This window comes from Entelurus aequoreus, linkage group LG09 (assembly GCF_033978785.1).
Source record: "Entelurus aequoreus isolate RoL-2023_Sb linkage group LG09, RoL_Eaeq_v1.1, whole genome shotgun sequence".
Lineage (NCBI taxonomy): Eukaryota > Metazoa > Chordata > Actinopteri > Syngnathiformes > Syngnathidae > Entelurus > Entelurus aequoreus.
Window position 1 is genome coordinate 75,190,982 of NC_084739.1, and position 16,876 is coordinate 75,207,857.

At 35.8% G+C, this 16,876-nt stretch overlaps 2 protein-coding genes across 2 annotated transcripts in view; one reads left to right on the top strand and one right to left on the bottom strand.

Moving 5' to 3' along the window:
- The first annotated feature begins 1,488 nt into the window (after positions 1–1,488).
- LOC133657744 (5-hydroxytryptamine receptor 7) lies at positions 1,489–6,963 on the top strand. Its single transcript, XM_062059407.1, has 2 exons — positions 1,489–1,969; positions 5,043–6,963. Exons 1-2 carry the CDS (start codon positions 1,518–1,520, stop codon positions 5,860–5,862), a joined length of 1,272 nt encoding a protein of 423 aa, XP_061915391.1. The 5' UTR covers positions 1,489–1,517; the 3' UTR covers positions 5,863–6,963.
- A 2,012-nt stretch (positions 6,964–8,975) lies between these two features.
- The window catches only part of LOC133657742 (kinesin-like protein KIF20B), a 50,489-nt gene continuing 42,588 nt past the window's right edge, over positions 8,976–16,876 (bottom strand). Inside the window, exons 31-32 of the mRNA XM_062059405.1 lie at positions 9,705–9,850; positions 8,976–9,630 (exon numbers count right to left, since the gene is read on the bottom strand). Of these exons, the coding sequence (XP_061915389.1) occupies positions 9,538–9,630; positions 9,705–9,850 (239 nt within the window). The 3' untranslated portion in view covers positions 8,976–9,537. The remainder of the gene's footprint in view (positions 9,631–9,704; positions 9,851–16,876) is intronic.

The window sequence follows — 16,876 nt, forward strand, 5'->3', positions numbered from 1 at the left end:
CAATTGCTCTGTTTGTTTTTCTTGATGTTGCTGGGACGGGTTTGGTTTTGGAATTGGATTGCATTATTGTGGTATTGTTGTGTATTGTTTTGTTGATTGATTAATAAATAAATAAAAATATATATATTTTTTAATACACTGTAGCACTTTGAGGTTGTTTACTCAATGTAAAGTTCTTTTTACAAATACAATCTATTATTATTATTATTATTAAGTGGTCCAAGTACAGATAGATATACAGGTACTGTATTTATGAAACAGACGTGTTGAATACGCAAGGTGGCCACTTGGGGTCGCAATTGCACCGAGCACCTTCGGACGTGGATCATGTTATGATTGACAGTTGGACTTCCCGCCTCCAAGCAAACGTAAGACCTGCACGAGACTTAAGATGACGTCATCGAATAATTATATTGGTATAGCTCGGTTGGTAGAGCGGCCGTGCCAGCAACTCGGGGGTTTCAGGTTCGATCCCCCGCTTCCGCCATCCTAGTGTCCTTGGGCAAGACACTTTACCCACCTGCTCCCAGTGCCACCCACACTGGTTTAAATGTAACTTAGATATTGGGTTTCACTATAGCGCTTTGAGTCACTAGAGAAAAGCGCTATGTAAATATAATTCACTTCACTTTTTTAGCCAAAAAATGGACCAGCTCAAAAAACTGTTGAAAGTCATATGTATTCTTTTAAACTTTAAACGCTTTATATTTTTTCCAACAGCTTTCAACCTAAGTTGTTATATTTGTAACGTGTTTTTGTTAAAAAAAAAAAGAAAGCTTTTTTTTAAATTTTTTAAATCATATGCGTAATTTCCAAAAACTAATTGCAAAGTGGAATACTTCAAATGAGGTATAATTACAGCCTTTAATAGGTCAATAATTCGTAACAAAACTGATTATTAAAGCTACGAACAATGGGAGACCGGGCTTTCTGCTCCGCCGCTCCCAGTCTGTGGAATACTCTCCCTGACCACCTGAGGGCACCACAGACTGTGGATGCTTTTAAAAAAGGCTTAAAAACCCTTATTTAAAAAAAAAAGCTTTTTATGTATATATATATAGGCATACTAGTGTTAGCTATTTTGCTGTTCTAGTTTTTATTTTTTAATACACTGTAGCACTTTGAGGTTGTTTACTCAATGTAAAGTGCTTTTTACAAATAAAATCTATTATTATTATTAATTTTGGAATATTGACAGTATTTTCCCAAAACTCACACTATCCCGCCCTGCCGAAAACTGGACAAAGTAATAAAAGTATAAGTAAGTCATATAATTTGGGTTTTGTTGGAACTTTTTAACGCCGAATTATTTTTCGGCGCGTGCGACTCTTTGCGTGATGACGTCACACGCCCACTCAACACATATGAAAATGCGCGCGCCCCGAAAAGTTGGCGGAGAGTCTCTCACGCACACGCACACGCAGACGCAGACGCACGCCTCCCACATGCGCGCTTAAAACCGCAGGGGGTGGGGACGGCTCCACAGGATGGTCGTGGTCGGATCCAGGAACGGGACCATGATCGACGAGCGGCTCGGCACGGGACCTCCGGACCTGCCGGTGCCGTTCGGGCAACTCACGTCGCGCCTGCTGGACGCGGTGGCCTCGGCGGAGGCGGAGTCCAACGGCACCGGCTGCGGGGAGCCCACGCTGAGCCGCGGCCGCGCAGAGCAGGCGGTGATCGGGTCGGTGCTGACGCTGCTCACGCTGTGCACGGTGGGCGGCAACCTGCTGGTGGTCATCTCGGTGTGCGCCGTCAAGAAGCTGCGGCAGCCGTCTAACTACTTGATCGTCTCCCTGGCCGCCGCGGACCTCTCCGTGGCCGTGGCCGTCATGCCGTTCGTCAACGTCACGGACCTGAGCGGCGGCCGCTGGAGGTTCGGCCGCTGGTTCTGTAACGTCTTTATCGCCATGGACGTCATGTGCTGCACCGCCTCCATCTTGACCCTGTGCGCCATCAGCATCGACAGGTGCGGGAACACAACTTCTTTACCTGTACGAGTGGCACGTGACCAAGGTCCCCCCCCCCACAGGTTTTGCTGGTAAACACCAATTCAACTTTTATTTGGAGTTGTTTTGGTGCAAATCAGGATAAAGGTGCCAAGTGAGGAACGCTTGCAGATGTTTTGTGCAAACGTTTTTCACTAAGGGTCGCACACATAATCAAAACCTGCGGGGGCCATTCATAATATTTTTCATTTTGAAATCCGATACTATATATACATATACGTATATATACACATACACACACATATACTGTATATATATATGTAAACACATACATAAATATACACACACATACATGATATATATATGTATGTGTGTGTATTTATATATACCTGTACGTGTACACACCCACACACACACACACACACACACACACACATACACATATATATATATATATATATATATATATATATATATATATATATATATATATATATATATATATATATATATATATATATATATATATATATATATATATATATATACACACACACACACACATATATACTGTGATGAGGTGCCGACTTGTCCAGGGTGTACCCCGCCTTCCGCCCGAATGCAGCTGAGATAGGATCCAGCACCCCCCGTGACCCCAAAAGGGACAAGTGGTAGAAAATGGATGAATGGATATATAAATATACACATATATATACCGTATACATACATACACACATATACCGTATATACAGTATAAAAACATATATATACCGTATGTATACATGTACAGTATATATACATATAAATATATATACACATATATAAAAATATACACAATATGTATATATATATATATATATCAATAAACACACAAATATACACATATATAAATATAAACAATATGTATATATATATATATATATATCAATAAACACACAAATATACATATATATAAATATACACACATACAGTATATACATATATATAAAAATATACACATAAATATGTATATATATAAATATACACACATATATATACATATATTTATATAAAAATATACACACATAGATATACATATAAATATGTATATATAAATATACACACATACATATACATATATATAAATATACACATATATTATATATAATAAATGTTATGTATAAAAACAGGGTTTTCTTTATTATAAAGGACAGAAAACAAAAAAATACAACTTAATATTGTCAGATAAATCTGAAGTTGATCTACAGATTTAAGTGTTATATATATATGTATATATATATATACATACACACATATACAGTATATATTACATACATTTTAAATATATATATATACATACAGTATATATATACATATATACACATATAAAATATATATTTAAAAAATAATAATTAAAAAAAAATATATATATATACATATACACATACATACATACACATACATATAAAATATACATTTTTGTCAACGCTTAAATCTCCACATCAACTTCAGATGTATCCGACAATATAAAGTATTTTTTTGCCCTTTTTTTTTTCAAGAAAACCCTGTTTTCCATGAAAAAATCCCCCCCGAAAAAATGTCAAATTGGAATATTTGATAAGTAGTACTTGGAGCCTTGAATAAGTCAATAAATCATAACACTGATTTTGATGCATTATTATTTTTGGAGCAAAGCAGTTTTAAAAAAAAGTACACCAAAATGAATAGAGGATCCAAAAGGGTGCAACTAATACACATGTTAAAATAAGTCATATATACTTTTTAACTTTAATGCTTAAATCCTTAGCTCAACTTGTAAAGTTTTATTTAATTTCAGTGTGTTTTATGCCTTTTCAAGAACACCCTGTTTATTGTTAACCTGACTCTTGCCAGATCCTTGTAGTTCGCTGAGCTAGAGTCAGGTTAGTTTATTGTGGCAAACACACATTATCTTTCCGAATACTATTTTCAAGTGTAAAATTTGATGTGAGATAATTGGAGGCTTAATAAGTCAATAAATCATAACAATATTGATTACAATTCATTATTATTTTTTGAACAGAGAGTTTTAAAAAAAAAACTCTAAAATTCTCAGGGTTCCAAATAGACTCATAAAAGTGTTAATAAGTCATATATACAGTACATATATTTTTTTAACTTTCAAGGTTTAAATCTCGAGCTCAACTTCAGATCAATCCGTTGACTAGAAGTTTTCATGATTTTTTTGTTTTGTCTTTTTATGGCAAAAACACAAAATATGAAATATTTTACCCCCAAAACATTTACAAGTATAATATTTCACATGAAGTATTTGGAGCCTTGAATAGGTCAATAAATCATAACACTGATTTGGATGCATTATTATTTTTTGAGCAAAGCAGTTTAAAAAAAAAAGTACCACCAAAATGAATAGAGGATCCAAAAGGTTGCCACTAATACACGTGTTAAAATAAGTCATTTATACTTTTTAACTTTAATGCTTAAATCCTTAGATCAACTTCAGATCTATTTGCTGGTGTAAAGTTTTATTTAGTTTCAGTGTGTTTTATGGCTTTTCAAGAACACCTGTTTATTGTTATCCTGACTCCTGCCAGATTCTTGTAGTTCGCTGAGCTAGAGTCAGGTTAGTTTATTGGAGCCTTAATAGGTCAATAATTCATAACAATATTAATTACAATTAATTATTATTTTTTGAACTATGACAGTTTAAAAAACAATCCCTCTAAAATTTTTAGGGTTCCAAAGAGGCCCCACCCATAAGTGTTAAGTCATATTTTTTTTTTTTACTTTCAAGGTTTAAATCTCGAGCTCAACTTCAGATCTATCCGTTGACTAGAAGTTTTCATGATTTTTTTGTTTTGTCTTTTTATGGCAAAAACACAAAATATGAAATATTTTACCCCAAAACATTTCCAAGTAGAATATTTCACATTAAGTATTTGGAGCCTTGAATATTTCAATAGATTTTTATTCATTATTATTTTTGGATCAGTGTCTTTTTAAAGTCAACATTGCAACTTTTCTTTAGTCCACTTTTTGAAATATGATTTGTAGAATGTGCCGCGGCCGTTCAAACGTTTGGTGTCCTGACAGCAGGTGTTTTCCCCCCAGCAGGTATTTGGGCATCACCAAGCCGCTGACGTATCCGGTCCGTCAAAACGGCCGCTGCATGGCCTTGACGGTGGCGTGGGTGTGGCTGCTGTCGGCCTCCATCACCCTCCCCCCCTTCTTCGGCTGGGCCCAGAACGTCAACGACGGGCGCGTGTGCCTCATCAGCCAGGGCGTGGGCTACACCGTCTACTCCACTGCCGTGGCCTTCTACATCCCCGTGTCCGTCATGCTCTTCACCTACTCGCGCATCTACCGCGCCGCCAAGCTCAGCGCCGCCAAGCACACCATCGCCGCTTTCCCCCGCGAAGAGTCGTCCGCGGAGACGGGGAGCGCACGGGAGACGGAGGAGGAGGAAGTGGACTGCGTGGCGGCGGTGTTGAAGCTGCAGCGGGAGGTGGAGGACGAGTGCGGCCAGCGCGTTTCCCGCTTCCTCAAGAGCGGCGAACAGCGGCGGCGCGGCAGGAAGAACCAGTCCGTCTTCAAACGGGAGCAGAAGGCGGCGGCCACGCTGGGCATCGTGGTGGGCGCCTTCATCGTGTGCTGGCTGCCCTTTTTCCTGCTGTCCACCACCAGGCCCTTCGTGTGCGGCACGGCGTGCGGCTGCGTGCCGCTGTGGCTGGAGAGGACGCTGCTGTGGCTGGGCTACGCCAACTCGCTCATCAACCCCTTCATCTATGCCTTCTTCAACCGGGACCTTCGCGCCACCTACGCCAACCTGCTGCGCTGCCGCTACCGCAACATCAACCGCCAGCTGTCTGCCGCCGGCGTGCACGAGGCGCTCAAGATAGTGTACGAGCCCCGCCTTGCCGTGCGACCGCCATAGCGACCGCCGTGATGTCACGCACTCCTTTACGGTGTGGAATTACTGCCAAAACTACACAAAAAGGTTTTACTCAAACGACAGTTTCTTCAATTAAAAATATGATCCATTAATATAAAAAATATTTTCTATTCAATCAAAAAAACAATTGGCAAGTAAAAACAATGTTCTTCAAATAAAAAAACATTTGCAAATAAAAAAAAGATTTTCCTAAATGAAAAATTCAGTTTAAAAAAAACAAATTTCTTTCATTAACAATACGAACCGCAAATATAACAACAATTTTCTATTAAATGAAAAAAACGATTCGTAGGTAAAAAATAAATAAATCTACAAATAAAAACGATTCGCCAGTATACTTTTTTTTCTTCAATTGAAAAAACGATTTTCAAGTATAAAAACAATTTGCATGTAAAAAAATGTTTTTTGGCAATTGAAAAAAGAAATCGCAAGTCTAAAAATTTTGTGCAATTAATAAACTATTTGCAAATATAAAAGCGACTTTCTTCAATTTAAAAAAATGAGTGGCAAGTGTAAAAAAACATATTCAATTAAAGTGATTTGCAAGTATGAAAACAATTTTTTTCAATTAAAAAAACATGGGCAAATAAAAAAATTATTTTCCTCCAATTAAAAATTTGATTTTCAAGTAAAAAACAATTTTCTTAAATTAACAATACGAATTGCAAATATTAAAACAATTTCTAAAAAATGAAAAAAATAATTCGCAGGTTAAAAAAAAAATTCTGCAAACAAAACGATTCGCCAGTAAATATTTATTTTTCTTCAATTAAAAATACGATTCATTAATATAAAAAATATTTTCTATTCAATCAAAAAAACGATTGGCAAGTAAAAACAATGTTCTTCAAATAAAAAAACATTTGCAAATAAAAAAAAGATTTTCCTCAATTAAAAATTCAATTTTAAAAAACTAAATTTCTTTCATTAACAATACGAATCGCAAATACAAAAACAATTTTCTATTCAATGAAAAAAACAATTCATAGGTTAAAAAAAATAAAAATCTGCAAATAAAACGATTCGCCAGTAAACTTATTTTTTCTCTTCAATTAAAAAAACGATTTGCAAGTATAAAAACAATTTTCGGCAATTGAAAAAACGATTTTCAAGTATAAAAACAATTTGCATGTATAAAACATGTTTTTGGAAATTGAAAAAAGAAATCTCAAGTCTAAAAATTGTGTGCAATTAAAAAACTATTTAAAATATAAAAGCGACTTTCTTCAATTTAAAAAAATGAGTGGTAAGTGTAAAAAACATTATATTCAATTAAACTGATTTGAAAGTATGAAAACATTTTTTTTCAATTAAAAAAACATGGGCAAATTAAAAAAAAGATTTTCCTCCAATAAATAATTTGATTTTCAAGTAAAAAACAATTTTCTTAAAATCAACAATACAAATCACAAATATGAAAAAAATGTATATTCAATGAAAAAAACGATCTGCAGGTTAAAAAAAAAAATTCTGCAAACAAAACGATTCGCCAGTAAATATTTATTTTTCTTCAATTAAAAAAACGATTCGCAAATATAAAAACAATTTGTCAATTAAAAAAAACGATTTTCAAGTATAAAAAATTTGCATGTATGAACATTTTTTTGTCAATTGAAAAAAGAAATCGCAAGTATAAACATTTTCAATTGAAAAACTATTTGCAAGTATAAAAGCGACTTTCTTCAATTAAAAACAGGAGTGGCAAGTGTAAAAAACTTTATATTCAATGAAAAAAGTGATTTGCAAGTATAAAAACTATTTTTTTCAATTAAAAATACAATTCAGAAGTAAAAAGACAATTTTCTTCAACTGAAAAACGATTGGCAAGTATAAAACAATATATATTTGATTTAAAAAGTTATTCGCAGGTATAGAAACAATTTGCAAGTAAAAAATAAAACATTTTGTTCAATCCAACATATAATTTGCATGAAGAAAAATTATTTGAATTAAAAAAACAATTCGCAAGTCAAAAAAGGCTTTTCTTCAATTGTAAATACGATCCACAAGTTAAAAAAAAACTATTTTCTTCAAGTTAAGAAGAGAAAAAAGGGGAAACATGCTCAACCTGTAAGTTCCCCCTCTCTGTGCGCCATTTTACCACCTCCCCACCCTGCTTTTTCTTTATTTTTGGCGGACGGCACCATGCGCAAAATAACGCTTTTTTAATTGAAGAAAACGTAGTTTTTCCTTTTTCAAACTATTTTTTTACTCCTTGTAAGTAGTCTTATTTTTAAATTTGCAAATCGTCTTTTAAATTGAAGAAAATTTTTTTTTTTTTTAACTTGTGAATCGTTGGGCTAGAGTAGAAACATTGTTGTGTGTTTGGAGTTTTGGCAGTAATTTCCCCTCCCACGTCACATGCTGACAAGCTTTTTTTTTTTAATGGCAGACTTTAACTGTCGTTAGCGGCACATGCTCAATGATGTCATTATGTTACCGAGGGGGTTGGGCGACATACAAATAAAAGCATCCACTTCCTGTTTGATGAGGTCATGTGACGCAGCGGCGTGAACACGTGGCATGGGCATACTTGCCAACCCTACCGATTTTCCCAGGAGACTCCAGAATTTCAGTGCCCCTCCCGAAAATCTCCCGGGGCAACCATTCTCCCGAATTTCTCCCGATTGCCACCCGGACAACAATATTTAAGGCACTGCCTTTAGCGTCCTCTACAACCTGTCGTCACGTCAGCTTTTCCTCCATACAAACAGCGTGCCGGCCCAGTCACATAATATATGCGGCTTCTACACACACACATAAGTGAATGCATGCATACTTGATCAACAGCCATGCAGGTCACACTGAGGGTGGACGTATAAACAACTTTAACACTGTTACAAATATGTGCCACACTGTGAACCCACACCAAACAAGAATGACAAACACATTTCAGAAGAACATCCGCACCGTAACACAACAGAACAAATACCCAGAACCCCTTGCAGCACTAACTCTTCCGAGACGCTACAATATACACCCCCGCTACCACCGCTACAACCCCGTCTCAACCCTGCCGCCCTCCCCCCCATCTCCCGAATTCGGAGGTCTCAAGGTTGGCAAGTATTGGCATGGAATCAGCCAGAAAGTCAAAGCAAAAACCACCCAAACGTTTTAATGAGGAAAGAACGGTTGTCTGAGAACAAACAGGAAGTTTAAAGTGCACAAGGAGTTATTTAAAAGCTAACACGCGTTTCCTTCGTGACACTAAACTGTGACACAACTCTGTAAAAATTGCACAAGTTGACAGAGAAACATTCAAATAAAGTCAGCGCTAGTTAGCGTTAGCATGTGATTGAAATATAACTTCAATAAAACAGTTAGACTAGTGTTAGGGTCACAGAACTCCTGCCTAGCATGCTAGGCTAACAGCGGCAAGAACACTTCAATGTTTTCAGCTTTGCGGAGCGAAGACACCTCTTTAAGACAGGAAGTTTTAAGTGCACAGGGATTCAGTGACAAGGAGTTATTTACAAGCTAACACGCGTTTCCTTCGTGACACTAAACTGACACAACTCTGTAAAAATTGCACAAGTTGACATATACAGTATAACTTCAATAAAACAGTTAAGACTAGTGTTAGGGTCACATAACTCCTGCCTAGCATGCTAGGCTAACAACACTTCAATAAAAGGCAAGAGAGGTATGCACCTGGCTTCAGGAGGTGGATGTTTTCAGCTTTGTGGAGCGAAGACACCTCCTTAAGATCGCATGGTCACTTTCCTTTTCCTCGCTCGCGTTACTGACAATCTACAACAGCAAGAACAACTGGTGTCAGGCTACTGTGTGTTGCCATGGCAACGACGCCACTGCACGCCACCTACCAGGTGCGACGGCATAGACATGGGGGAGGAGATCTGTGGCCGGAACAACTTCTTCTTGTTCCTCTTCACTCTCAGGCTGATGGGCGAGGTGGTGCAGGCCGCGTCCGCGTCGCTCTTGCCGCTCACCAGACTCATCATCTTCTTGGCTGGTTTGAGGATCAACAAAATAAAAGTCTAGTAGGAAAGCGGAGTGAAATTCATCCCATTGTTTTTGTTTTGCAATATACAACAAGTACGCTTGTCCCTCGCAACAGAGCATAATCTACATATATAATCAAACAAAGTGCTAAATTCATTTTTATTTATGCCTTACATGTGTTACAGTCAGTGTTGGGACTAACGTCGTTACTTTCGGCGGTAAATAGTAATCTAACGCGTTACTTTTTATATTCAGTAACTCAGTTACCGTTACTACATGATGCGTTACTGCGTTATTTTACGTTATTTTTTATGTAGTATCGGCTAGAAACTGAGAAGATCTGAGTGTGTTTTATTGGAGCGCTGCAGAAGAGGCGACGGAGAAGAGGCGCGCTCTGTGTGTGTGTGTGTATGTGTGTGTGTGGGAGGGGGCGTGTCTGTGTTTACTCGAAGCCGAGTTTCTTTACATGGAGATATTCTCACTACTTTTCTTTTGTCGACCACAAAGAAAATAACATTTTAGTTAAATGTAAGTTGTGTCTTGGATCAAAGATCCTATCCTAGCAATTCAAATCTGCTGAAACAGCTACAAAAGCAACATGCTTCGACGAAACTAGTAAAGAGAGACACACTTCACCCCTTAAGCAACAGCGGCTGGATTTTAACAAGGCACTGCTAGCCAGGACAACATTGATAGAGCCATTGCAGCGTGTGTGCTAGAAGACATGCAGGCTATTTCTACAGTGGAGTCACCCGATTTCAGACAGCTAATTAGCATGATACCGGGCGTCAAATGGCACCTGGACAGTGAGTACATAAAAATAGAAAGCGAGCTAAAGAAAACACTCAAAACTCTGCCTCTGCTCATCATTCAGCACTAAAGGTACACACACTCTGTGAATTCTCTTATACAGTATACTATTGCTCTTTCATTCTAGACTTCTAGAGTGTTTGATTATCACATCACTCTAAATGTATAAACTATAAAGTTCACAAACAAAGAGGGATGCTAGTGGGCCAGGCCAATCTTTCCTTATCTCTAAACTAAAACTGGGGAAATGTGTTTAAGAATTCCTTGAGAGAAAAAAACGCCTGGTTAGGCTTTGTGTATGTAGTGTGTGCCTTCCTTGGTTTACAGCTATGTTGTTATTATGCTGTTTGTTACTTATGTATGTTATGTTGCAGCCATTTAAAATAGTTTTGTCAATTTGTTCTGGCCTGAAACAAATTGGCCCTTTGAAACATATCTTTGTCTTTGTGTGTTGTATGTAGACCACATGGCTTAGCAGAGTTCAGTGATGCAAATGCATGTCAAGTTGATCAACAGATTGTATTATTCTCCAGTGCAATAACAGTACTGAAATGAAGGCCAAAAGGGCATTAAAGGGGGCCTTAAAAAAAAAGAAAAAGTAACTAAATAGTAACTTTTCACAGTAACGCATTACTTTTTGGTGTAAGTAACTGAGTTAGTAACTGAGTTACTTTTGAAATAAAGTAACTAGTAACTGTAACTAGTTACTGGTTTTCAGTAATTAACCCAACACTGCTCGCGACATAGCATATTCTACATATTTAATCAAACAAAGTGCTAAATTCATTTTTATTTATGTCTTACATGTATCACAGTACAGTGAAACCTCGATTTATTAGCAAACGTTTCGATTTACAAACCGTGTGCTAACCATGTATCTGTGTAAGATCGCCTGGCAGGCAAAATGCAGGGCTCCACATTGCAGAGGAGGCGGTCACGATTTAATGTGTGTTTTTCCCCCCAATTGACAACTTTTTCCATTTGATCAATATGAGTCCCAAAAAGGAGCAAATGCCTGTGGGGTTAAAGAAAAAAAAGACTACAGTATTTGCGAGGAGTATGGAAGGATTGACGAAGCAGGTTTTAGCTGCGAAGACACTGGACTTGGAAGGAAGGAAGGATGTTTTTTGTCGTTGCACAAGTAGCGGTACAGCAAAATTTTGTTTTCAGCAAAAACTTGTTCAAGATTAGACAAGCATTGTTCTGATACCAAAATGTATTTGGATACTTTTCAAAATAAAGGGGACCACAAAAATGTACTGTAGTGTTTATTCTCCGCCTGTCACTGTTGTTGGATTATACACTTTTAAATGCTTATTTAGGATTTTAAGATCAATTGAGAGGGGCTTGTGTGTGTGTGTGTGTTGCCAGGGCAGCGCATACAACACTGTCAGTTGTTATTAAACAGAAAGTTGATCCATCACCTCCTGGTTATGTTTGTTTGATGTATAGTACTTTATATTGTGTACAAACCTTCACTAAAAGAGGGACTTTTGTCAAGGCTGGAACAAATTATTCATGTTTACATTGTTTTTAAGGGGAACTCAGCTTCACTGTACAAACTTTTTGATGTACACACCATGTTTAAGAACCAAAGAAGTTTGTAAATCGAGGTTCCACTGCACAGTATTTGTCTTATTTTCTATTATGTTGTGTATAGAGGTTTATTTGTATCTCTGTCATATTGAATTTATGTAACTGAGTTTTTTTATTTAGATTTTTTTTTTTACATCAAATTATGCTGACAGTTTCATTGAATTAACATTAGCGTGTTTAAAAGTTTCATTTTGATATTAAAACGTTTTATTCATTTTTGTTTAGTAGATTAAAGTGTTTTATATAATGTGCTCCTGAGTTAATTTTGCTGATTAATCTGAATTTTGAGTTTATATTATTTAATTTTTTCACTATCAAATGGTTCAAGTTGGTCAAAAATGTTTATAGTTGAATTAAGGATTTATTTTTATTTTTATTTACGGCAATTTGATGCACTTTAAATATTTTGTTATAAACAATATTAATACAATTATTCTTTGTTGTAAGTTTTTGTTTTCTTTAATGTTAAGGATATAATGTTATGCAGAGGTGTATAATACTAATATACTGTATACACACACACACACACACACACACACACACACACACACACACACACACATTTATATATATATATATACATACATATATATATATAAAAATAAATGTATATATATACATACATATATATATATATATAAAAATAAATGTATATAAAAATAAATATATATATATATATATATATATATATATATATATACATATACATATATATACATATACATACATATATATATATATATATATATATATATATATATATATATATATATATATATATATATATATATATATATATATATATATATATATATATATATATACACACACACTACTGTTCAAAAGTTTGAGGTCACCCAAACAATTTTGTGGAATAGCCTTCATTTCTAAGAACAACAATAGACTGTCGAGTTTCAGATGAAAGTTGTCTTTTTCTGGCCATTTTGAGTGTTTAATTGACCCCACAAATGTGATGCTCCAGAAACTCAATCTGCTCAAAGGAAGGTCAGCTTTGTAGCTTCTGTAACGAGCTAAACCGTTTTCAGATGTGTGAACATGATTGCACAAGGGTTTTCTAATCATCAATTAGCCTTCTGAGCCAATGAGCAAACACATTGTACCATTAGAACACTGGAGTGATAGTTGCTGGAAATGGGCCTCTATACACCTATGTAGATATTGCAACAAAAACCAGACATTTGCAGTTAGAATAGTAATTTACCACATTAGCAATGTATAGAGTGTATTTCTTTAAAGTTAAGACTAGTTTAAAGTTATCTTCATTGAAAAGTACAGTGCTTTTCCTTAAAAAATAAGGACATTTCAATGTGACCCCAAACTTTTGAACGGTAGTGTGTATATACACACACACACACGTAAACAGTACATATGTAAATACACACATACATACATACATACATACATAATATATATACATACATACAGTGGGGCAAAAAAGTATTTAGTCAGCCACCCATTGATTGTCAATGGGTGGCTGACTAAATACTTTTTTGCCCCACTGTACATACATACATACATACATACATACATACATACATACATACATACATACATACATACATACATACATACATACATACATACATACATACATACATACATACATACATACATACATACATATACATATATATATATATATATATATATATATATATATATATATATATATATATATATATATATATATATATATATATATATATATATATATATATATATATGTATGTGTGGGAAAAAAATCACAAGACTATTTCATCTCTACAGGCCTGTTTCATGAGGGATTTCCTCAATCCTCAGGAGAAAATCTCCTGAGGATTGAGGAAATCCCTCATGAAACAGGCCTGTAGAGATGAAATAGTCTTGTGATTTTTTTCCCACACATAGATATTACGCTCTACCACGGTATCGAGCACTATTTTTTGGATAATCTAATTAAGACATATATATATATATATATACATACATACATACATACATACATACATACATACATACATACATACATACATATATATACATATATATATATATATATACATACATACATACATACATACATACATACATATATATATACATATACATATACATATACATATATATATACATATACATATATATATATATATATATATATATATACATATACATATACATATATATATATATATACATATACATATATATATATATATATATATATATATATATATATATATATATATATATATATATATATATATATATATATATGTGTGTGTATATATACACACACACACACACATATGTGTGTGAGTCAACAACTCTGTCTTCAGTGCTCAGGATCTTTTTGTTGTGTGAGTCAACGACAACAAAAAGATCCTGAGCACTCACAGACAAGCAACCGCTCACGACTCTTAACTCCACAGATAGCTGCAATTGCAGACAAAGGATTAACTTACCACTCAACGGAAACTGCTTAAAAACATCAGCTGTCACCAGCAAGGACAACTCAAACACAGAGACATACATTGGACTCACAGAAAACACCTTTAAAACCCGTTATAACAATCACACAGTATCATTTCGTAGGCCCCAACTCAAGAACGCTACAGAGCTGAGTAAATACATACGGTCTCTTAAAGACGATAAAATTGATCACAAATGGCGAATTGTCGCATATAGCTCACCATACAACAGTGCAGCTAAAATATTTAACCTGTGCCTGAAATACTTTTTTTTTTTTTTTTTTTATATACCACCCAAGCATGTCCACTTTAAACAAACGTAACAAACTGGTCTCATCATGCCGGCACAGAAGCAAGGCACTACTGTGTAACAATGGCCACACCCCCACGTAATGTACCCTATATATACACATGTAACAGCCACAGACACTTCCTGCGAAACAGGCTTGTGGGGATGAAATAGCCTCTGTGTTTTTTCCTGACCTAACGTATATTCCGCTCTACCCCGGTATTGAGCACTGTATAACGGATAAACCACAGAAATCTAGACTATATATATATGTATATGTTTTCTTCTTCCTAGGGCGGGGTGTAACAGAAAATAATCAAGAAGCACTGAATTAGCCCAATGTGTGGAAGGTGACAGATGGGATGCGGTCTCGCTGTTTTGTCAGAGCCTGGAAATTTCTTGGCAGGGCATTTTTTAATCCCTCTCAACCATTATTGGAATTAAAAAATGGCTCCAGACCATTTGATTTCCATATTTGGGATTGAAGCAGACGGGTTACGGATAGCAGCTGGGGATAATCTCATTGGCCACATTATTCCCCCAAGAGGAACCTGCCACACTCACACGTTCCTGTTGCATCTTGAACTAGAGGAAACTAGTTTTTTGTGTGGCAGGATTCCTGCCACACTCCTCAAAGTCGCTATGTGCCAGTAAAAGCGATACAGACCCCCTCAGGCCATGACAGTTGGAAGTCCATGTATTGTCCCAAAAGTTATGAAAATGTTTTATTAAGGTTGAAAAGTTACTTAGTGCTGCTTTAAGGCTGGGCTATAAAATATTAATATATTTTGCGATAGAAAATAATCAAAATGTGTTAGACAAAAACGTTCAATGAGAAAGCGAAAGTATGGAAGCAAGGTTGGTTGCATGAACAAAGACACTTCCTCTCTGGTAACCGAGCAACACAGGAAGTGATCACAGATCAGTGGGAGTGACACGCTAACAGCTAATCAGGTGACAGTATCAACTATCAGGTTTGGTTGATTCTTTGCATGGAGTGATAAGAGAAAGTCCAAATGAAGAAATTGTGGATAAAAGAGGGAAAGTCACCTGGACAGTATGGCACTTTTTTGGATTTTTTCAAAAGGGACTGTAGTCAGACCAATGCGGTCTGTAAATGATGCAAGGCAAGACCGCTAATACCACACCACCTTAGCCCGCTCACCCTTTAGAGCACAGCCGTGACTTCCTGCCACTAAACCTGCAGAAAAAAGTTCCTCTCAGGTTTCTCTTTGTTTACATTTTCACTATTTTCTTACACTTCATGAAGCATTTCTTACATATTCCTTATTGTTAAGTGTTCAATGTGATTTGACTATTTTGTTGACTTTGTTTGAGTGTTTTCCACGCTTGTGTTGACATTTCCTTTCTGCCTTAATAGCTGAGGGATTATAATCAGAGAAAGGTTACATCTGGAATACAAATATTTACACGTATCACATTTTTCTCCTGCTCCTTATTTGCATTTGAATTTACTTAAACTAAATAAATAATGAATAGGTTTCTTCACTAAACTGTCACAAAAATTAAAGTGAAAATGAAAATACAACTTCACCACTTTAGTCATAATTTTTGCACTAAAGAAACTTCTCTATTACTTTAGCTCCAGACTTCTTTTGTTTGTTTGATATTGTCATGACTGCCACAAGTGGTGGAAAACTGTATTACAATTGAGTACCTGCTGCGGCCCATACGGACCACATGAGCTGAGAAACACATTTTTTGGTGGCCCTCTCGGGAGCACTGGCGGCCCAACAATGGGCCCTATGGTTAAGAAACACGGCGGTCATCTACAGTAGAACACACAAGAATACTACATTGGCTGAAAAGAGCGTACATTTGAATTTATGGGTGCTGTAGTTATGTT